The sequence below is a fragment of the Ranitomeya variabilis genome, chromosome 4 (genome assembly GCF_051348905.1).
Source record: "Ranitomeya variabilis isolate aRanVar5 chromosome 4, aRanVar5.hap1, whole genome shotgun sequence".
In the NCBI taxonomy this organism is placed as follows: domain Eukaryota; kingdom Metazoa; phylum Chordata; class Amphibia; order Anura; family Dendrobatidae; genus Ranitomeya; species Ranitomeya variabilis.
The window spans coordinates 329,940,732-329,963,958 of NC_135235.1; the positions used below are offsets into that span (position 1 = coordinate 329,940,732).

The following is a 23,227-nucleotide window of genomic DNA, read 5'->3' on the forward strand; positions in this document are numbered from 1 at the left end:
CTCTGTGCTGTATACTACGTCGCTGTGCAATATACTACGTGGCTCTGTGCTGTATACTACCTCACTTGGCAATATACTACGTCACTGGGCAATATATAACGTCACTGGGCAATATACTACGTCACTGGGCAATATACTACGTCGCTGGGCAATATACTACATCGCTGGGCAATATACTACATTGCTGGGCAATATACTACGTGGCTGGGCAATATACTACGTGACTGGGCAATATACTACGTGGACATACATATTCTAGAATACCCGATGCGTTAGAATCGGGCCACCGTCTAGTATATATATATATATATATATATATATATATATATACATATACACTGCTCAAAAAAAATAAGGGAACACTTAAACAACAGAATATAACTCCAAGTAAATCAAGCTTCTGTGAAATCAAACTGTCCACTTAGGAAGCAACACTGTTTGACAATCAATTTCACGTGCTGTTGTGCAAATGGAATAGACAACAGATGGAAATTATTGGCAATTATCAAGACACACTCAATAAAGGAGTGGTTCTGCAGGTGGGGACCACAGACCATATCTCAGTACCAATGCTTTCTGGCTGATGTTTTGGTCACTTTTGAGTGTTGGCTGTGCTTTCACACTCGTGGTAGCATGAGACGGACTCTACAACCCACACCAGAGGCTCAGGTAGTGCAGCTCATCCAGGATGGCACATCAATGCGAGCTGTGGCAAGAAGGTTTGCTGTGTCTGTCAGCGTAGTGTCCAGAGGCTGGAGGCGCTACCAGGAATCAGGCCAGTATACCAGGAGACATGGAGGGGGCCGTAGGAGGGCAACAACCCAGCAGCAGGAGCGCTACCTCAGCCTTTATGCAAGGAGGAACAGGAGGAGCACTGCAAGACCCCTGCAAAATGACCTCCAGCAGGCCACAAATGTGCATGTGTCTGCACAAACGGTTAGAAACCAACTCCATGAGGATGGTCTGAGTGCCCGACGTCCACAGATGTGGGTTGTGCTCACAGCCCAACACCGTGCAGGATGCTTGGCATTTGCCACAGAACACCAGGATTGGCAAATTCGCCACTGGTGCCCTGTGCTCTTCACAGATGAAAGCAGGTTCACACTTAGCACATGTGACAGACGTGACAAAGTCTGGAGATGCCGTGGAGAGGGATCTGCTGCCTGCAACAACCTTCAGCATGACCGGTTTGGCAGTAGGTCAGTAATGGTGTTTGGTGGCATTTCTTTGGAGGAACACACAGCCCTCCATGTGCTCGCCAGAGGTAGCCTGACTGCCATTAGGTATTGAGATTAGATCGTCAGACCCCTTGTGAGACCATATGCTGCTTCGGTTGGCCCTGGGTTCCTCCTAATGCAGGACAATGCCAGACCTCATGTGGCTGAAGTGTGGCAGCAGTTCCTGCTAAATGAAGGCATTGAAGCTATGGACTGGCCCCCCCATTCCCCAGACCTGAATCTGATTGAACACATCTGGGACATCATGTCTCGCACCATCCACCAAAGTCACGTTGCACCACAGACTGTCCAGGAGTTGGCGGATGCTTTAGTCCAGGTCTGGGAGGAGATCCCCAAGGAGACCATCCACCGCCTCATCAGGAGCATGCCCAGGCATTGTATGGAGGTCATACAGGCATGTGGCGGCCACACACAGTACTGAGCATCATTTCCTTGTTTTGAGGCATTTCCACTGAAGTTGGTTCAGCCTGTAATTGGATTTTCCACTTTGATTTTGAGTATCGTTCCAAATCCAGACCTTCATTGGTTAATAAATTTGATTTCCATTGATGATTTTTGGGTGATTTTGTTGTCAGCACATTCAACTTTGTACAGAACAAATATGAACCAATCTAGGGGTATACGACCTAGTAGAGCAGTATGGGTCCCCGACGCGCGTTTCGCGTTCCTGCTTCTTCCTGGGGGGTTTACCCTGCTCTACTAGGTCGTATACCCCTTTCCTTATGTCTATTTTAGCTGATCTCCCATTGTCCACTTTTTGTTGCTGTTAAAACTATTAAGTTGGATAGACCTGCTCTAAATGAAGTCAGCGCTTTTGCAGGTGTGTTCCTTATATTGTGTTTATATTGATGTAAGCATAGACTAATGTATGTCTGCTATACATGTGAGGTTATTGAGGTAATTTTTACCCGTATTACTATATTCCATACTATATTTAAATCCATTATGGATCAAGCATCTGCACTGAGCACTTTATAATGAAGTATTAAATAGCAGCTTTCTGTCTTTCTTAAATTTGTTTTTCATATACAGTGCTGAGGGTGATGATTTTTCTGCCTCCTCTATGATATGTAGGCTTGTATAAGCCACTGTGTATATGGACAACTTTTTGAATTATTAACGTTTTTTTTTACAAATATTTGGTATTTAGCCAAGTGGGCGTTAACAAATTGGGATGTTTAGGATTTATTAGGGGTGCATCACCCAGAAGGGCAGTTGTATTGTGCACCAGTATCTTCATATTTTAATTTTTGTATTTACATCAGTAATGTTTATCATCAATAAAGTGTTTAGATTTTATTTGGCATTTGCTTCCAATTTTTTCTGATTGGTTCATATATTGTTGTGGGAAGTGCCACAGATTAAGCCTTGCTATATATAGGTGAATTTGTACAGAACAAAGTATTCAATGAGAATATTTCATTCATTCAGATCTAGGATGTGTTATTTGAGTGTTCCCTTTATTTTTTTGAGCAGTGTATATATATATTTTTTTTTTTCTTTTTTGTCTAAAACACAAAGGAAATGTGTCATCTTCAACTTGCTTAGTAGATAGAAGGAGACGTGGATATAATCCAAGCTGCTGCAGAAATCACAATCCCAGTATATGGATAAAAGATGGTATTTTATTCACTACTCTCTCATAACATCTAACATAACTTCTTCTTCAGGACATGCATAAGTGTACAATGTCTTTAGATACCGTTAAATTGAGACGTTAAAATCTGGCGCCAAGAGATAATCACATGTCAAAACAGTGTCAAAGTTCATAGGATTGGTGCATAATACAACAGAGGAAAAAGATTTGTTGAAAAATTCAAAATTGACATTTTATTATTATTATTATTATTATTATTATTATTATTTATTTATATAGCACCATTAATTCCATGGTGCTGTACATGAGAAAAGGGGTTACGTACAGGGTTATAGATAACGTTTACAGTAATCAAATTTACAATGACAGAATGGTGCAGACGGGAGAGGACCCTGTTGTTGCGGACTTACATTCTTCGGGATAATGGGGAAGAGACAGAAGGTCGGGGGAGTGGCAGCTCTGGCGGTGGTGAGGCGGCAGCTCTGATGGTTGGAGAGGCAAGAGCTCTGGTGGTTGGTGAGGCGGCAGCTCTGGTGGTTGGTGAGGCGGCAGCTCTGGTGGTTGGTGAGGCGGCAGCCAATGGCGTTTGGTGAGGCGGCAGAATGGTTATTGCAGGCTGTAGGCTTTCCTGAAGAGATGGGTTTTCAGGTTCCGTCTGAAGGATTCGAGGGTGGTGGATAGTCGGACGTGTTGAGGCATGGAATTCCAGAGGATGGGGGATATTCGGGAGAAATCTTGAAGACGGTTGTGTGAGGAACGAATAAGTGTGGAGGAGAGTAGGAGGTCTTGGGAGGATCGAAGATTACGTGAGGGAAGATATTGGGAAATTAGTTCAGATATATAGGGAGGGGACAGGTTGTGATGGCTTTGTAGATCAGTGTTAGTAGTTTGAACTGGATTCGTTGGGGAATTGGGAGCCAGTGGATGGATTTGCAGAGGGGAGAAGAGACTTAACCCCTTCATGACCTTGGGATTTTCCGTTTTTCCGTGTTCGTTTTCTGCTCCCCTTCTTCCCAGAGCCATAACTTTTTTATTTTTCCGTCAATATGGCCATGTGAGGGCTTATTTTTTGCAAAACAAGTTGTACTTTTGAAAGACATCATTGGTTTTAGCATGTTGGGTACTAGAAAACGGGAAAAAAAATTCCAAGTGCGGTGAAATTGCAAAAAAAGTGCAATCCCACACTTGTTTTTTGATTGGCTTTTTTACTAGTTTCACTAAATGCTAAAACTGACTTGATATTATGATTCTCCAAGTCATTACGAGTTCATAGACACCTAACATGTCTGGTTATTTTTATCTAAGTGGTGAAAAAAAATTCCAAACTTTGCTTAAAAAAAAAAAAAAAATTGCGCCATTTTCCTATACCCGTAGCGTCTCCATTTTTCATGATCTGGGTTCGGGCGAGGGCTTATTTTTTGCGTGCTGAGCTGGCATTTTTAATGATAGCATTTTGGTGCAGATATGTTCTTTTGATCGCCCGTTATTGCATTTTAATGCAATGTTGCGGCGACCAAAAAAATGTAATTCTGGCGTTTCGAATTTTTTTCTCGCTATGCCGTTTAGCGATCAGGTTAATCCTTTTTTTTAATGATCGGGCGATTCTGAACACGGCGATACCAAATATGTGTAGGTTTGATTATTTTTTATTGATTTATTTTGAATGGGGCGAAAGGGGGGTGATTTAAACTTTTACATTTTTTTTTTTTTACTTTTTTTTTTTTACTTTTGCCATGCTTCAATAGCTTTTATGGGAGGCTAGAAGCTGGCACAACGCAATCGGCTCTGCTACATAGCAGCGATCATCAGATCACTGCTATGCAGCAGAAATGCAGGTGTGCTATGAGCGCCGACCACAGGGGGGCGCTCACAGCAAGCCAGCATCACTAACCATAGAGGTCTCAAGGACCTCTATGGTTACAATGCAGAAGTATCGCTGACCCCCGATCATGTGACGGGGGTCGGCGATGTGCTCATTTCCAGCCGCCCGGCCGGAAGCGCCGGTTGAATGCTGCTGTCAGCGTTTGACAGCGACATTTAACTAGTTAATAGCGGTGGGTGAATCGCGATTTCACCCGTCGCTATTGCGGGCACATGTCAGCTGATCAAAACAGCTGACATGTCCCGGCTTTGATGAGGGCTCACCGCCGGAGCCCTGTATCAAAGCGCGGTATCTGACCTCGGACGTACTATCCCGTCCGAGGTCAGAAAGAGGTTAATAGGACTCTTGTCATGCCATGCGTAGAACAGCATCTCTGTCTTTACAGTTGAGGAAAAAAGGTCTAGGTAGACTGCCCAGAGGAAGAGATTTTGTAGGGACCCTATGAACCCTTTCCACAGAAAATGTGGAGGAGAATTCATCTCCCAAAGTATCCTTTAGCCAACCTTCCAGGAATTGATCAGGCTGCTGGCCTTCCGAACGCTCCAGTAATCCAATGATTCAAATGTTATTTACCATTTAAACAACCTAATTTCCCTTAACAGGTGTATAGAAATCAAAGAAAAATGAGAAAAAGAACAATATGAAGAAACGGAAAAGGTTTTCATACATATAATGCAGGTTCGAACCCGTACAAAAGTATTTGAGTCTGGAATTCATCAGTCCATCAAGCGGAAGTGCCACATGTCAAGTTCAATGAAACACGTAGAAAGAATAAATATTACATATATTACCTTCAGCAAGAATCATATATTGTAAAGTATAATTTAATTAATGTGAAATGGTGAATAAAAGAGTTTAATAAAAATAATAATAATATATATATATATATATATATATATATATATATATATATATATATATATATATATATATATATATATATATATATATACACGAGTGGCTTGTGTGGTAAATTAAAAGAGACAAGCTACATCATATTTAAGATAATCACATATGAAATTTTTGCTAAAAACACATTGTATTATGGTAATTATTACTCATGAATTAGCACTGAAGGAAAAAGTCACTTTGATACACTAATTAAGATTCACTATATCTGAAGGAGAACAATAAATATTCACTAATAGGAGGACTTCACTTTACCAAGGATACATCATGTCTTTATTCTAATAGACTCCTCAGGTAGTCTATTGATTCCATAAACAGAAGAAAACCTCAGCCGATGTAATGGGCTGTTGGAGAAAGGCCAGCGCATGAGGGGACAAAGGAGACCGAGATCGACTCTCAGCCGCAGGACATCGACAAAGCGGTCGTGAGAGCCGCCTGAACCATCCACATGACAATGTCACAAATCTAACCGGATCCCTGGCGATTCATACAATTTGTAACTATAACTATTCAAAAGGAATAACGTACTGCCCGACAATGACAATTGAATAGACAATACATTTGATAAGACATTGGGGACTTAATGTCCATTAAAAGTCCACCACTATATTGAGATCAACAGACCAAATATATTATTAACCAGCAGTAAAACTGACAAATGTATATCATTCTAAAACAAAATAAAAAAGACACATCATAGGATTGGATCAAACATCATAACTGAGTGAAGTTACATAGTTACATAGTTATTAAGGTTGAAGGAAGACTGTAAGTCCATCTAGTTCAACCCATAGGCTAACCTAACATGCCCTAACATGTTGATCCAGAGGAAGGCAAAAAAAAACCCATGTGGCACAGAGTAAGCTCCACCTTGGGGAAAAAAATTCCTTCCCGACTCCACATACGGCAATCAGACTAGTTCCCTGGATCAACGCCCTATCAAGGAATCTAGTGTATATACCCTGTAACATTATACTTTTCCAGAAAGGCATCCAGTCCCCTCTTAAATTTCAGTAATGAATCACTCATTACAACATCATACGGCGGAGAGTTCCATAGTCTCACTGCTCTTACAGTAAAGAATCCGCGTCTGTTATTAGGCTTAAACCTTTTTTCCTCCAGATGTAGGAGATGCCCCCTTGTCCCTGTCTCAGGTCTATGATTAAAAAGATCATCAGAAAGGTATTTGTACTGTCCCCTCATATATTTATACATAAAAATAAGATCACCCCTTAGTCTTCGTTTTTCCAAACTAAACAGCCCCAAGTGTAATAACCTATCTTGGTATTGCAGACCCCCCAGTCCTCTAATAACCTTGGTCGCTCTTCTCTGCACCCGCTCTAGTTCAGCTACGTCTTTCTTATACACCGGAGACCAGAACTGTGCACAGTATTCTAAGTGTGGTCGCACTAGTGACTTGTATAGAGGTAAAATTATGTTCTCCTCATGAGCATCTATGCGTCTTTTAATGCATCCCATTATTTTATTAGCCTTTGTAGCAGCTGCCTGACACTGGCCACTGAATATGAGTTTGTCATCCACACATACACCCAGGTCTTTTTCATTGACGGTTTTGCCCAGAGTTTTATAATTAAGCACATAGTTATACATCTTATTACTTCTACCCAAGTGCATGACCTTACATTTATCCCCATTAAAGCTCATTTGCCATTTATCAGCCCAAGCTTCTAGTTTACATAAATCATCCTGTAATATAAAATTGTCCTCCCCTGTATTGATTACCCTGCATAGTTTAGTGTCATCTGCAAATATTGAAATTCTACTCTGAATGCCCCCTACAAGGTCATTAATAAATATGTTAAAAAGAAGAGGGCCCAATACTGACCCCTGTGGTACCCCACTGCTAACCGCGACCCAGTCCGAGTGTGCTCCATTAATAACCACCCTTTGTTTCCTATCCCTGAGCCAGCTCTCAATCCACTTACACATATTTTCCCCTATCCCTATTATTCTCATTTTATGTAACAACCTTTTGTGTGGCACCGTATCAAAAGCTTTTGAAAAGTCCATATACACTACATCCACTGGATTCCCTTGGTCCAGTCCGGATCTTACCTCTTCATAGAAGCTGATCAAATTAGTCTGACATGAACGGTCCCTAGTAAACCCGTGCTGATACTGGGTCATGAGGTTATTCCTCTTCAGATACTCCAGTATAGCATCCCTTAGAATGCCCTCCAGGATTTTACCCACAGTAGAGGTTAAGCTTACTGGCCTCTAATTACCGAGTTCAGTTTTTGTCCCCTTTCTGAATATTGGCACCACATTTGCCATACGCCAGTCCTGTGGTACAGACCCTGTTATTATGGAGTCTTTAAAGATTAAAATAATGGTCTATCAATGACTGTACTTAATTCCTGCAGTACTCGGGGGTGTATCCCATCCGGGCCCGGAGATTTGTCAATTTTTGTGATTTTTAGATGCCGCTGTACTTCCTGCTGGGTTAAGCAGGTGACATTTAATTGGGAATTTTTATCACTAGTCATTTTGTCTGCCATGGGATTTTATTTTGTAAATACTGATGAAAAAAAGTCATTTAGCATATTGGCTTTTTCCTCATCCTCATCCACCATTTCACCCAGACTATTTTTAAGGGGGCCAACACTATCATTTTTTAGTTTCTTACTATTTATGTAGTTAAAGAATATTTTGGGGTTATTTTTGCTCTCTCTGGCAATGAGTCTCTCTGTCTCAATCTTTGCTGCCTTGATTTGCTTTTTACAGAATTTATTTAATTTTTTTGTATTTATTTAATGCCTCCTCACTGCCTACTTCCTTTAATTCTCTAAATGCTTTCTTTTTGTCCCTTATTGCGCCCCTTACAGCTCTATTTAGCCATATTGGTTTCCTCCTATTTCTAGTATGTTTATTCCCATATGGTATATACTGTGCACAGGTCCTATACAGGATGCTAATAAACGTCTCCCATTTTCTTTCTGTATTTTTGTGTCTCAGGATATCGTCCCAGTTAATTGCACCAAGATCCTCTCTCATCCGTTGGAAATTTGCCCTCCTGAAGTTTAGTGTTCTTGTAACCCAACTACTACCCATCTTATTAAAGGTTACATGAAAACTTATTATTTTGTGATCACTATTCCCCAAGTGACCCTCAACCCTTATATTTGATATGCGGTCTGGCCTGTTGGTTAATATTAGGTCTAGCAGTGTCCCCCTTCTTGTTGGGTCCTGAACCAGTTGTGAAAGGTAATTGTCTCATAGTTGTCAAAAACCGATTACCTTTGCTGGAACTGCAGGTTTCTGTTCCCCAATCTATTTCAGGGTAGTTGAAGTCCCCCATAATAATGACTTCTCCTTGACTCGCAGCTTCATCTATTTGCTTTACAAGGATATTCTCCATTGATTCCTTTATTTTTGGAGATTTATAACAAACCCCTATCAGTAATTTATTATTTTTTCCACCTCCCTTTATCTCCACCCACAGGGACTCTACATTTTCATTAAATTCACCTATATTATCACGCAGGATGGGTTTTAAGGACGATTTTACATATAGACACACCCCTCCCCCTCGCTTATCTGTACGATCATTTCTGAAAAGGCTATAGCCCTGCAAGTTAACAGCCTAGTCATGGCTCTCATCCAGCCACGTCTCAGATATCCCCACCATGTCATAATTATGCTCCAACAACATTAGTTCTATTTCCTCCATTTTGTTGGCGAGGCTTCTGGCTTTAGTATACATGCACTTGATGTTCCTTTCTGCACCTCTATTCTTATTAACTGTTCTAACCCCACCCCCCATGCCACCGCCACCCCCAACTTCCTTATTTGTGCCCAGGTCTCTATCTGCACTATCTTCCCCTCCTATAAATTGAATACCCTCCCCCCCAATCCCTAGTTTAAACACTCCTCCAGCCTTCTAGCCATTTTCTCCCCCAGCACAGCTGCCCCTTCCCCATTGAGGTGCAGCCCGTCCCTAGCGTAGAGCCTGTAGCCCACTGAGAAGTGATTTCTTCTACATAAAAAAGTAGTAAGCTCCACGGGGCTTAGGGTCTAAATCACTTATAAAAATGGATAATAGAACACATCATGCAATTAAATAGAAGACCACAAAGGATAACAGGGGTTGCTTCCATAAGTAAAATTAATAAAATCCAGGCCTATAAAAATACCTCAATAATTTAATTAAGACCACGCGGCTTCAGTGTGCTCAATCTTTAAATCCAATATACTTCCTTCCTATTCAAACATAATATTCTATTTCAATTTCCCCCAGCCACGACCTCTTCCCCACACCGAAGGCCCTGCGATGCCATTTGTTGTGGTTGGGGATGAGGCATTCCAAATGTCTGCCAACCTATTGAAACCCTACTCCAGTCGGGGCTTGGACCATATGAAAAGGGTGTTCAATTACAGACTGTCCAGGGCCAGAAGGACTGTGGAGTGCGCCTTTGGCATCCTTGTCTCCAAATGGCGGATATTAGGATCCGCCATTAATCTGAAAACTGAGACAGTGGATGAGGTGGTGAAGGCGTGTGTGGTTCTCCACAATTTTATTCTGGCCAAAGAGAGACTGAACGTTGATCTTGATGAAACCATAGCCAACCCATTGCCCAATTTCCATGATCATCCTCTGAGGACAAGTGTGGAAATTGCGCAGATGAGGGATCGTTTTGCGGCCTATTTTGTGTCAGATGTTGGCCGTCTGTCATGGCAAGATACAATGGTGTAGTAAACTGTTGGACTGTATTCTGGTGTGACTATGCTAAAAATAGTTCACCAATGTAATGTGCCTTATCTAAAAAACTTGGAACCCTTTGTTTTTAAAATGTTGTGTTTTAATAAAAAAATTTTCTTAAGTTTTCTACCCTGCTTCAAAGACAAAATTTATACCATACCATATAACATATTTATTTGTTTGTCAGATCGCCGTGTATCGTTGTGTTTGACAGCAAAATCAACGATACCAGCGATGTTTTACAATGGTAATCAGGGTAAATATCGGGTTACTAAGCGTAGGGCGGCGCATAGTAAACTGATATTTACCCTGTTTCCCAGTGTGAAAGTTTACAAAAAAAACAGTACATATACTCATCTTCGCGTCCCCCGGCGTCTGCTTCCTGCACGGACTGAGCGCCGGCCGGAAAGTGAATGCACAGCACAGCGGTGATGTGCCCGTTCTGCTGTTAGGGCCGTCACTCAGTCAGGGCAGGGAAGCAGACGCCGGGGGACGCAATTCTGAGTGTATGTACTGTTGTTTTATTTACATTTAACACTGGTAACCAGGGTAATCATCGGAAGCGCGGCGGCCTGCGCTTAACAACCTGATGTTTACCCTGGTTACCCGGGGACCTCGGCATCGTTGGTCGCTGGAGAGCTGTCACACAGACAGCTCTCCAGCGACCAAATAGCGATGCTGCAGTGATCTGCATCATTGTATGTTTCGCTGCAGCATTGTTAAGTGTGAAGGTACCTTTACAGTATGTGTCCACGTTCAGGATTGCATCATGATTTTGTCACGATTTTTCTTCAGTATTTGTAATACAAAACCAGGAGTGGAACAATTAGAGGCAAAGTAGAATAGAAACATATGCTCCACTTCTGTATTTATCACCCACTCCTGGTTTTGAGTTACAAATACTTATGTAAAATCATGACCAAATCCTCATGCAATCCTGAGCGTGGACACATAGCCTTAGTGATTGAAAACACCTCATACACTTTATTGTTTGTGAACACCTCATACAGCAATGAGAGACACACCAAAAAAGGCAAAATAAAAATGGTAAAAATAGTGTCTGACATTGCATATATGAGTTGTTTGAAGCACAAAATATGTGTAGACGGCGCACGGTGTGACTTGCTGAGAAGTATACAGGAAAATAAGAGCAAATATTGTATTAAAACCAAAATTTTTTATTGGGGGGAAACAGAAAAAAAAAGGGGAAATAAACTTAGGGGGTATCAACCTGTGCCACCATGGGGGAATGGTAGGTTTCTTTTTCGGAATGGGGAGCGGAAAATGAGGATGACGAGGAGGAGGAGGATGTTGACCTATTATAGTCCAGGAGGCTGGATGGCAGGTCTAAACCCTCCGCAGGGTCTAATGGGGAGGAAACCGCCACCCCTGTAGGGGAGGGAGGAGGCAACACGAGCCTTTGTGAGGTTCTTGGTTGGCTCTGGCTGCTCCTACTGCGGCTAGAGCCCCGACGTCTACTTGTTGTTTGTACTGGAGCAGCCAGAGCCTCAGTGCGTGTCCTCTTGCTTTTGTGTTTTCTTTTCTTTCCACGATCTCCCCTAGAATGATGGCTGCGGGAGGATGAGGGCCTGGCAGGAGCAGGAGTCGGCGGCACACTGCTATGGTGCCTGTGGTGGCGTCGCTCGGCACTTGGACCAGGGTGGGTTGGCTGGAGTGGCTCTGCAGCAGTAGTCGGAGTAATGCTAGCAAGCGACGGTACTACTGGCAGTGTCGCTGACTGCATGCGCCGAGACTGCTGCAGAGCCCTCACGTAGGAATTGTTGCAGTCCTGCATCACCGAAATCTGGAGTTCCGGCGTAAGGTTTTCCACCATGCCTTTAGCAATTGTGCTTAAAAAATGCTTTGCCGGATTTGAGAGCTCGGCTTCCAGGATTTCAAGGCGCCGTTCCATACTGGACATTTTATCGCTCAACGCCTTGAAACCGTTCTGGAACACCGTGCCCAAGTGCAAAAATTCGGGCATGACTGACCTGTCCGAGGCCCGCTGGCGCTGTCGGGAATTCCCGAACGAAGGTGCGCCAGAGGCCTCGGGCAGGGGAAAACCTGATGTACCGGCAGCCGGTTCTCCAGATGATGGTGGTGCAAGCCTGCTGTCGCTGTGGGAGGGCTGTGACGGGTCAGATGGCGATCCATGAAGTTCCGCTTCACAGGGGGGAGCTCGCTGGAGGGTGCTGCTGTGTGTCCTGTGAAAAGATAAGGAAAAAATTAGTCTTCAATTAATAACCTATCACATACGCCAACTCCTGTTAAAAAATTAACATTACATGACACATCAATACATTACAATCCCCTGTCTCTCAGTCTGTGTTGCCTATAATAAATTGCTGATTGTTACCGCCAGCTGACCATTAGGGCTGACGATAACAATCATGGACATACCTACGGTAGAAAATGACTGGTCATTCCCGCTGCAAAAGTCAATGCATACCTCTGTCATCGTTTTAAAACATTTTTTTTAAAAAAATCTTTCATGCTGCCTATGCCGCCAAATTAGTAAAAAATTTAAAGTCAAGAAAAACATTTAAAAAAAAAAAAATTTGCTGATCTGATCGCAGGAACGGCCATGACGTTAGGATCATGTGATCCAGACGTCATCATTATTCATGCGATCAGAACTACCCTGACTCAGAACGTAACCTGTCATGGACTACAATGACTCACGCCTAACCAAAAAATTACTAATGGGCTATATACCATTCCACTAGGGTAAAAGGATGGCCAAAATGCTACAATGACTACATGGATGGCCAATACACTATGTTCCTTTGGAAATATACTATGTGTATATGTAGCTAGAACGTGTACTATGTGGCTGCTATATAGTGGCCTGGCAATCTACTATGTGGATGCACAATGTACGTGGCTGGGCAATGTACTATGTGGCTGTGCAATATGCTATGTGTCTGGGCAATGTACAATGTGGCTGTGCAATATGTTATGTGGCCAAAATACTTACTGTCGGCGGGTAAGGACCGGTCTTAGGAACTGGAGGGCCCTGTTGTATTTGTAGGGCACCGACTTGGACGCAGCAGCACCACTCCGAGCTTGCTCCTCCGCAGCACGGATCCCCTTATTGAAACGGTCCTTCATGGATCGCCATCTGGTCCTCAACTTTTTCACTGTGAATGTAAAGACAAAAAAATGGTTACATATTTAGCATTTTAAAAGGATAAAACAACCGTGAGCGATGCAAAGTTTAGGCGTTGATCGCATCACACACGGTTGTGTTTATCCTGGCAAGATGGGTCATAGCAGCGTATCTGCAATACTCACTAAAGTTGCCTTTGGCCTTCGCTGAGGCACTGTCAAAGCCATCCCACAATGACTTTGCCACCTCTGCCCACAAACGCCTCGACACCACCTGGTCCATGTGCCGAGGGTCACGGCTGTCCCACAACGGGCCACGCTCCTGGATGCTGGAGATCAGGAGGTCCACATCTATTCCACTGTCTCCTTGGTCCCGTTGTGAAACCTAGAAAAATTAGAAAACAAATAGGTTAAAAATATGCAAATAATAACAACCACCAGTACCTGGAATGATAGGTACCTTTGCCCTATCCTTTGCCATTTGATGTATGTATATTGATGTTTTCTACACCTGTGTTTTGGAATGTTTGTGTGCAGGGAGTTCAACTTTATTTTACCTTCCCCCAATACTTGCTGCCCTGAAAATCTATAATGTACAAAGGCCCCGTCTCATATAGCGATTTACCAACGATCACGAATAGCGATACTGCCTGGCCGTGATCGTTGGTAAGTCGTTGTGTGGTTGCTGGGGAGCTGTCACACAGACCGCTCTCTCCAGCGACCAACGATCAGGGGACCGAATTCAGCATCGTTGAAACTGTCTTCAACGATGCCGAAGTCCCCCTGCAGCATCCGGGTAACCAGGGTAAACATCGGGTTACTAAGCGCGGCCCTGCGCTTAGTAACCCGATGTTTACCCTGGTTACCAGTGAAGACATCGCTGGATCGGTGTCACACACACCGATTCAGCGATGTCAGCGGGACCTCAACGACCAAAAAACGGCCCAGGCCATTCCAACACGGCCAGCGATCTCACAGCAGGGGCCTGATCGCTGGTACGTGTCACACATAGCGAGATCGCTACTGAGGTCGCTGTTGCGTCACAAAACTAGTGACTCAGCAGCGATCTCGCTAGCGATCTCGCTATGTGTGACGGGGGCCTAAGCTTAGTAAACATCCCTAGTGAAAGCAGGATGCTCCTCAAATGTAATGTTCCTCACAGCAGGATGCTACTGAAAAAAAAAAAATAAAGAAAAAAAATACTCACTCGCCGGCCTGACGCCACATCTTGGCCCCGATCTCTCTGCTCCCGCTGACCGTCTTCCCCCTCACTTGAAGAAGCCTGGAAAAATTGTATACAAAAATTATTGTCAATGCTACAAATGGCAGCGAATTGTAAGCAACTAGACATAATTACTCACCGCACTCCCCCGCGCCGATTGGCTATGCTCCGAAGAACTTGGCATTCTTGCAAGTTTGTTCTGCAATGAAAAAAATGAGCAAAAAATCACATCCAATGCCACATACAATAAAATAGGCCCAAAACATTAAAACAACCACAATTGACTGTTGACTGATAGGACAATGCAAACTCAAAAAGCGACACCACAACGCCATACATTGCAAGAGAACACAATCGAAGAAACAATACAAGAATAGAACCAAATAAAGTTCAGAAAAAATAGACACCTATGTAAAAATTTCTACAGGAAAAAAAAAAGGCACAATGAAATAAGCAAACTAATGAACGCCATAATTTACAATTACAACAAGACATAATCCAAAACAACACCATCTGGTGACATCCACCAAAATACATCAGAAAAAGGCGCTAAATAACATTCTAGATAATAAGCAATAAACATTACGGGACAACCGCTGTTACAATATACAGCAACCCAAAAGATAAAACATAGTCCAAATGAAAAGAAAACACAATAAATTTAAAAAAAAAGGCCCCCAACTAAAAAAAAAAAAAAAAAAAAAAAAAGGCCATACTACACACTTGTCAATGGAAACATTCAAGAAAGGAGATACATACGGAAGCCATGGGGAAAACGACATAAAACCATCAGTTAAAAAAAAAAAAAAAAAAATAAGGGAAAATACAATTGAAAATAGAATGGCATAGCAGCACAGAACAATACAATACAAATGAAACATCATAAATGTAGCCCCCCCACCAGCAAGAAAAGACACTCAAGGAAAGAAAAAAAAATGCCAACAGCATAAAACACAGCAAGACATGAGCCAAGAAAATGCCATACGGTTACCCCCAACAATAGAAACCAGAAAAACATGCACCAGAAATTTAACATAAAAATCTGCCAAATTTAAAGACATTGAACAACCGCATGACACCAGAACAACCCCAAATCCATAAAACCAATCCAAAACCAAGCAAGGCCGGTGACAATAAACGCCATCATATAACGCCAGAAGTACATCAAAACAAGATTAAAAAACACAATTTTTCACTAACAACCCACAGTGCCATAACCGTACAATAGCACAGACCAAACATTGCACAAATTAAATCAAAATCAAAAAATAACACACAGAATAAAAAATATGCAAAGAGAAATATATACTTACAGGTTTGGAAAGCAGATTCCCTTCAGTCACTCTGTAGATAGCCTTGTGAAAGACAATGCCAAACCCCTTTTTTTCTCTCTATATATAGTGGGTTTTTTTTGTCTAGACAAAAGTCTAGACAATGTTTTGCATTTTTTATTGGAAAACGCATGCGTCGTACAACGCACCACGACGCAAGTACTTGCGTCGTCTGCGTTGTCAATACAAGTCAATGGGAAAAAAGCCGCATCGACGACGCAAACACGACGCAAACACGACGCATGCGTTTTTTCCAAAGTCTGCGCCGCCCAAAAAATGCAACATGTTGCGTTTGCCGCGCCCTGACAGGTGCGCCCTAACGCCGCATGCGGCGTACAACGCACCAAAACGCATGACAACGCATGTACATGCGGCGCCATGCGGCCCCAATGTTAAAGATAGGGCCGCACGCCGCATGCGTTTTGGTGCGGCGACGACGCTGCGGCGCACACCGCAAATGTGAACGTAGCCTAACTGGTTGATTGTAAGAAATGTTTAATGATGTTGATAGAAGAATGAGGACAGAGAGTGAACCCGTACGGGGTTAGTTAGTGAGTCCTCCTAGGAGCCATACAGAGATGGCTCAGTGATCTTGAACTGAAAGAAAAATGATATGTTCTATACTGTGTATAGTAGTGGAAAGACAGTAGGCCCGGGCAGAAAGGGGCGGTCCTGTAACAGAAAGGAGAGGCAGTAGGTCTGGAGCAGTTAGGACAGGCGGTCCTGCAGATATAAAGAAGGAGAATGCAAAAACGTTGAGTAGCCTTATAATGTCTTATAAGAAGGTCTTTAGTGGATTTAGCGAGTACGTCCTTAAAGGCAATGTTAAATTATTGTTCAAAGATTTTGCACTTAGTAGAATACCAGGTTGGGTAAGAAAAGTTATTTATAGTCTGTTATCCAAAGTATTTAACCATGTTTGTAACGTTCAAGTGTCCTCACCTCCCATAAAGGGAAGCTCTGTTAAAAAGTTTACTTGAACTTGCATTTTCAAAATTGTATGTCTTTTTGCTGACATGTATTGTTGTTTTCTTCCCAGTCCAGGAGTACTGGATTTAACCGGGGGGGAGTGCAGTGCCCCAGAGTCCTGGTCATTGCAGTACTGTGGCTCCGCCACTAAGGGGGGCTATGGTACGTCTGATGGCACTGAAGGAGTTCATCTGACCAGGTATCACAGACACCAATACATTTCACAGTCTGGCCTCCAGGGGGAGCTAAGGGTTCTATTTATTAGGCCACTCCTCACAGTCTGGTAAAACTGGGGGTTAGGCAGGAAGTTAGACAGAAAGCTGACTGGGTTGGAACCAGGCAACACCTTGTGGCAGAGGGTGTTGTAGGGGAAGATTCGGAGGGGTCCCTGTCAGGGGTGGGATCCTGACAGAGGCCTAGCAACCAGAGAGAACGTTACGGGACCGCGCCTGCACGATATAGCGGTGGTACCCCAAGAAAGGACAAGAAGCGAGATTTATTGTGCTGAGTGAGAAACGAGATCAATGCAACTAGGAGAATACCAGTAGGAGTCATGCTGTAAGATCGAGGCAACATCCTATTGAGGCGCATAACCGGTGGCCGGAACGCCGAGGAAGTATAGAGCTCCAAGCCAAACTTCAAACCTACGGCAGGACAGTCAGTCACAGGCGGGCTGTCTCACACAGACCCAGGAAGACACAGGGGGGTAACAACAGGAGAGGGGTGACGATAGAGCCCAGGAAGAACCTCCGAGCCTCCCCATCATACGGGTGCGTCCTAACCGTAAGATCAGGGGGACGTAGAAGAACATCAGAATCGAGTTGTGAGGGAACACGAGAAACAGACACAACAGTTGTGGGGTACTATCCCGTAAGCACAGCAAGGAAGGACCACAACACACAAGCGCTAGCAGGTAGGCACAGATTTCCACCTGCGAAGGGAACTCTGGAGGTGCCATCGGACCGGCCGGACTTGCGCAGCCCTGTTAGCCGTATTCCGGACTGAGGACCCAGAAGCCTTCAGTAAAGAGGTAAAGAGACTGCAACCTGGTGTCCTCGTTATTGTCCGCGACCGGCACTACTCCGCACCATAACATTATCATCCCATACCACCACCTTTCATTGTGCGCCCCTCAGCAGGGTCACGGACCGGGCCTAGCCACCGTGACAACCCCAGAGCAGAGACTCAGAGGCCCGGTACCGGGTACCCCTCGGCCCTGCGGCAGTGGGGGCGCTACAACTTGGCGTCAAGAACAGGATCTACTTAAGCCTGAAGAATCAGGTCATGTGTGCCTTGGAACTCTGATTTATTATACTTGGACTGTGACTTATTGCAAGGACTGTGTATTGCCATTTACCGCCAAAATCCGCCATTGCAGGGCTGAGGAGAGCGCAGGAGAAGAAGAGGGGCGTGGAGTGGGCGTAGACAAGCTGGAGAGCGCGGACGACTATGGCCGCCCAGTCTAAATATTTCTGTGTCCTGAGGACGTGTCCGTCAGCAGCCGAGGTCCGCCTCCTCATTCTCTTTGGAGGATGGAGACCATGGAGACGGGGCCGCCCACGAAAGAGACCGCGGGAAGAGGACACCAGAGAGGAAGCGAAAATGGCGACGCCGGGAGCACCGCGTGGGAACGACCCGACTCAGCGAGAGGCTGCACAACCCGACACAGCCCCAGACACGCCATCGCTGCGGGAATTGACCCTTGCGGAGCTACCGATAGGCCGACCCCCATGGCCGATGTCCGAAGAGTGTGCGGCTGCAGCTGAGACCCGGCAGGTAGCCTACCGCCTGGAAGCCGATGTGTTATGACCCCAATGGCGAGGGTCTCAGAGATATCAGCAAGTCTGCGAAGTACAAAAATCCAGCTCATAGGGCAGTGGTAACTGGGTTGACCATATATCTACTCCTAACGCCAACACTAGAAGTAGCCGGGAAACATGCCTACGTTGGTCGCTAGATGTCTCGCGCCAGCCGGAGGACTAACTACCCCTAGAAGAGGAAAACAAAGACCTCTCTTGCCTCCAGAGAATAGACCCCAAAAGTAGGATACAAGCCCCCCACAAATAATAACGGTGAGGTAAGAGGAAATGACAAACACAGAGATGAACTAGGTTTAGCAAAGAGAGGCCCGCTTACTAATAGCAGAATGTAGTAAGATAACTTATATGGTCAACAAAAACCCTAACAAAATTCCACACTGGAGATTCAAGAACCCCCGAACCGTCTAACAGCCCGGGGGGAGAACTCCAGCCTCCCTAGAGCTTCCAGCAAGGAAAGGATACAGATAATGAACAAGCTGGACAAAAATGCAAACAAAAACAAATAACAAAAAGCAAGAAAGCGGACTTAGCTTAATCACGCAGGAACCAGGATCAGTAGACAAGAGCACTACAGATTAGCTCTGATATCAACGTTGCCAGGCATTGAACTGAAGGTCCAGGGAGCTTATATAGCAACACCCCTGACCTAACGACCCAGGTGAGCATACAAGGGATGATAGACATACCCAGAGTAAAATCACTAGTAGCCACTAGAGGGAGCCAAAAGGTAAATTCACAACAGTACCCCCCCCTTAGTGAGGGGTCACCGAACCCTCACCAAGACCACCAGGGCGATCAGGATGAGCGGCGTGAAAGGCACGAACTAAATCGGCCGCATGCACATCAGAGGCGACCACCCAGGAATTATCCTCCTGACCATAGCCCTTCCACTTGACCAGGTACTGAAGCCTCCGCCTGGAGAGACGAGAATCTAAGATCTTCTCCACCACGTACTCCAACTCGCCCTCAACCAACACCAGAGCAGGAGGCTCAGCAGAAGGAACCACAGGCACAACGTACCGCCGCAACAAGGACCTATGAAATACGTTGTGAATGGCAAACGACACCGGAAGATCCAGGCGAAAGGACACAGGATTAAGGATCTCCAATATCCTGTAAGGACCAATGAATCGAGGCTTAAATTTGGGAGAGGAGACCTTCATAGGAACAAATCGAGAAGACAGCCATACCAAATCCCCAACACGAAGTCGGGGACCCACACCGCGGCGGCGGTTGGCAAAACGCTGAGCCCTCTCCTGTGACAACTTCAAGTTGTCCACCACATGATTCCAGATCCGCTGCAACCTATCCACCACAGAATCCACTCCAGGACAGTCAGAAGGCTCCACATGTCCCGAGGAAAAACGAGGATGGAAACCGGAGTTGCAGAAAAATGGCGAAACCAAGGTGGCAGAACTAGCCCGATTATTAAGGGCAAATTCAGCCAACGGCAAGAAGGTCACCCAATCATCCTGATCAGAAGAGACAAAACACCTCAAATACGCCTCCAGAGTCTGATTAGTTCGTTCCGTTTGTCCGTTAGTCTGTGGATGAAAAGCGGAGGAAAACGACAAATCAATGCCCATCCTACCACAAAAGGATCGCCAGAACCTGGAAACAAACTGGGATCCTCTGTCCGACACATTATTCTCAGGAATGCCGTGCAAACGAACCACGTTCTGGAAGAACACAGGAACCAGATCAGAAGAGGAAGGCAGCTTAGGCAAAGGAACCAGATGGACCATCTTGGAGAAACGATCACATATCACCCAGATGACAGACATGCCCTTAGACACCGGAAGATCTGAAATGAAATCCATAGAGATGTGTGTCCAAGGTCTCTTCGGGACAGGCAAGGGCACGAGAACAGCAAGGCGCTGGCACGAGAACAGCAAGGCTTAGCTCGAGCACAAGTACCACAGGACTGAACAAATAACCGCACATCCCTTGACAAGGAAGGCCACCAAAAGGACCTGGCCACCAGATCTCTGGTGCCAAAAATTCCCGGGTGCCCTGCCAACACTGAGGAATGAACCTCGGAAATGACTCTGCTGGTCCATTTAGCAGGCACAAACAATCTGTCAGGTGGACAAGAGTCAGGCCTACCAGCCTGAAATCTCTGCAACACACGTCGCAGATCTGGAGAAATAGCTGACAAGATAACTCCTTCCTTAAGAATACCCTCAGGTTCAGCGACTCCAGGAGCATCAGGCACAAAGCTCCTAGACAGAGCATCGGCCTTCACATTCTTAGAACCTGGTAAATACGAGACCACAAAGTCAAAACGGGAGAAAAACAATGACCAGCGGGCCTGTCTAGGATTCAGGCATTTAGCAGACTCGAGATACATCAAATTTTTGTGATCAGTCAAGACCACCACACGATGCTTAGCACCCTCGAGCCAATGACGCCACTCCTCAAATGCCCACTTCATGGCCAACAACTCCCGATTGCCCACATCATAATTTCGCTCTGCCGGCGAAAATTTCCTAGAGAAAAAGGCACAAGGTCTCATAGTAGAGCAACCAGGGCCTCTCTGCGACAAAACGGCCCCTGCCCCAATCTCCGAAGCATCCACCTCAACCTGAAAGGGAAGTGAGACGTCAGGCTGGCACAAAACAGGCGCCGAAGTAAACCGGCGTTTCAACTCCTGGAAAGCCTCCACGGCAGCAGGAGCCCAGTTAGCTACATCAGAGCCTTTCTTGGTCATATCCGTCAGCGGTTTAACAACGCTAGAGAAATTTGCGATAAAACGACGGTAGAAGTTAGCAAAACCCAAGAACTTCTGAAGACTCTTAACTGACGAGGGTTGAGTCCAATCATGAATAGCTCGGACCTTGACTGGATCCATCTCCACAGCAGAAGGGGAAAAAATGAACCCCAAAAAGGGAACCTTCTGTACACCAAAGAGACACTTTGAGCCTTTTACAAACAAAGAATTTTCACGCAGAATCTCAAAAACCATCCTGACCTGCTCCACATGCGAGTCCCAATCATCAGAAAAAAACAGAATATCATCCAGATAAACAATCAAAAATTTATCCAGATACTTCCGGAAAATGTCATGCATGAAGGACTGAAAAACTGAAGGTGCATTAGAGAGCCCAAATGGCATCACCAAGTACTCAAAATGACCTTCGGGCGTATTGAATGCGGTTTTCCATTCATCGCCCTGCCTAATGCGCACAAGGTTGTATGCACCACGAAGGTCTATCTTGGTGAACCACTTGGCACCTTTAATCCGGGCAAACAAATCTGACAACAGCGGCAAAGGATACTGAAATTTGACAGTGATCTTATTTAAAAGCCGATAGTCAATACAAGGCCTCAAAGATCCGTCCTTTTTGGCCACAAAAAAGAATCCCGCACCAAGAGGGGAAGAAGAAGGACGGATATGCCCCTTCTCAAGAGACTCCTTGATATATGAACGCATCGCGGTATGTTCAGGTACCGACAGATTAAACAGTCTCCCCTTAGGAAACTTACTGCCAGGAATCAAATCTATTGCACAGTCACATTCCCTATGAGGAGGCAGTGCACTGGACTTAGACTCGCTGAAGACATCCTGATAATCAGACAAATACGCCGGAACTTCCGAAGGCGTAGAAGATGCAATAGACAAGGGCAGGGAATCTCCGTGAATTCCATGGCAGCCCCAGCTTGACACTGACATAGCCTTCCAGTCCAAGACTGGATTATGGGTCTGTAACCATGGCAAACCCAAAACAACCAAATCATGCATTTTATGTAGAACAAGAAAACGTATTACCTCCCGATGTTCGGGAGTCATGCACATGGTAACCTGTGTCCAAAACTGCGGTTTATTTTTTGCCAATGGCGTAGAGTCAATGCCCCTAAGAGGGATAGGATTTTCCAATGGCTCAAGCACAAATCCGCAGCGCTTGGCAAATGACAGATCCATAAGGCTCAGGGCAGCACCTGAGTCCACAAACGCCATGACAGGATACGATGACAGTGAGCAAATCAAAGTTACAGATAGAATAAATTTAGGTTGCAAATTACCAATGGCGACCGGACTAACAACCTTAGTAAGACGTTTAGAGCATGCTGAGATAACATGTGTAGAATCACCACAGTAGTAACACAAGCCATTCTGGCGTCTATGAATTTTCCGCTCATTTCTAGTCAGGATTCTATCACATTGCATTAAATCAGGTGCTTGTTCAGACAACACCATGAGAGGATTTGCGGTTTTGCGCTCCCGCAACCGCCGGTCGATTTGAATAGCCAGGGCCATAGAATCATTCAGACCTGTGGGAATGGGAAAACCCACCATCACATTCTTAATGGCTTCAGAAAGGCCATTTCTAAAATTTGCAGCCAATGCACACTCGTTCCACTGGGTCAGCACGGACCATTTCCGAAATTTTTGGCAATACACTTCGGCCTCGTCCTGGCCCTGAGACATCG

The 23,227-nt window shown here is 44.7% G+C and overlaps 1 protein-coding gene across 1 annotated transcript; it reads right to left on the bottom strand.

Annotated features, from left to right (window-relative positions):
• Positions 1 to 6,291: 6,291 nt before the first annotated feature.
• LOC143767869 (uncharacterized) lies at positions 6,292 to 13,863 on the bottom strand. The gene is made up of 4 exons (XM_077256392.1): positions 13,641 to 13,863; positions 13,324 to 13,486; positions 11,997 to 12,550; positions 6,292 to 6,296 (listed from the first exon to the last, which is right to left on the bottom strand). The coding sequence occupies exons 1-4, from the start codon at positions 13,735 to 13,737 to the stop codon at positions 6,292 to 6,294; spliced, it is 819 nt and encodes a 272-aa protein (XP_077112507.1). The 5' UTR covers positions 13,738 to 13,863.
• Positions 13,864 to 23,227: the final 9,364 nt, after the last annotated feature.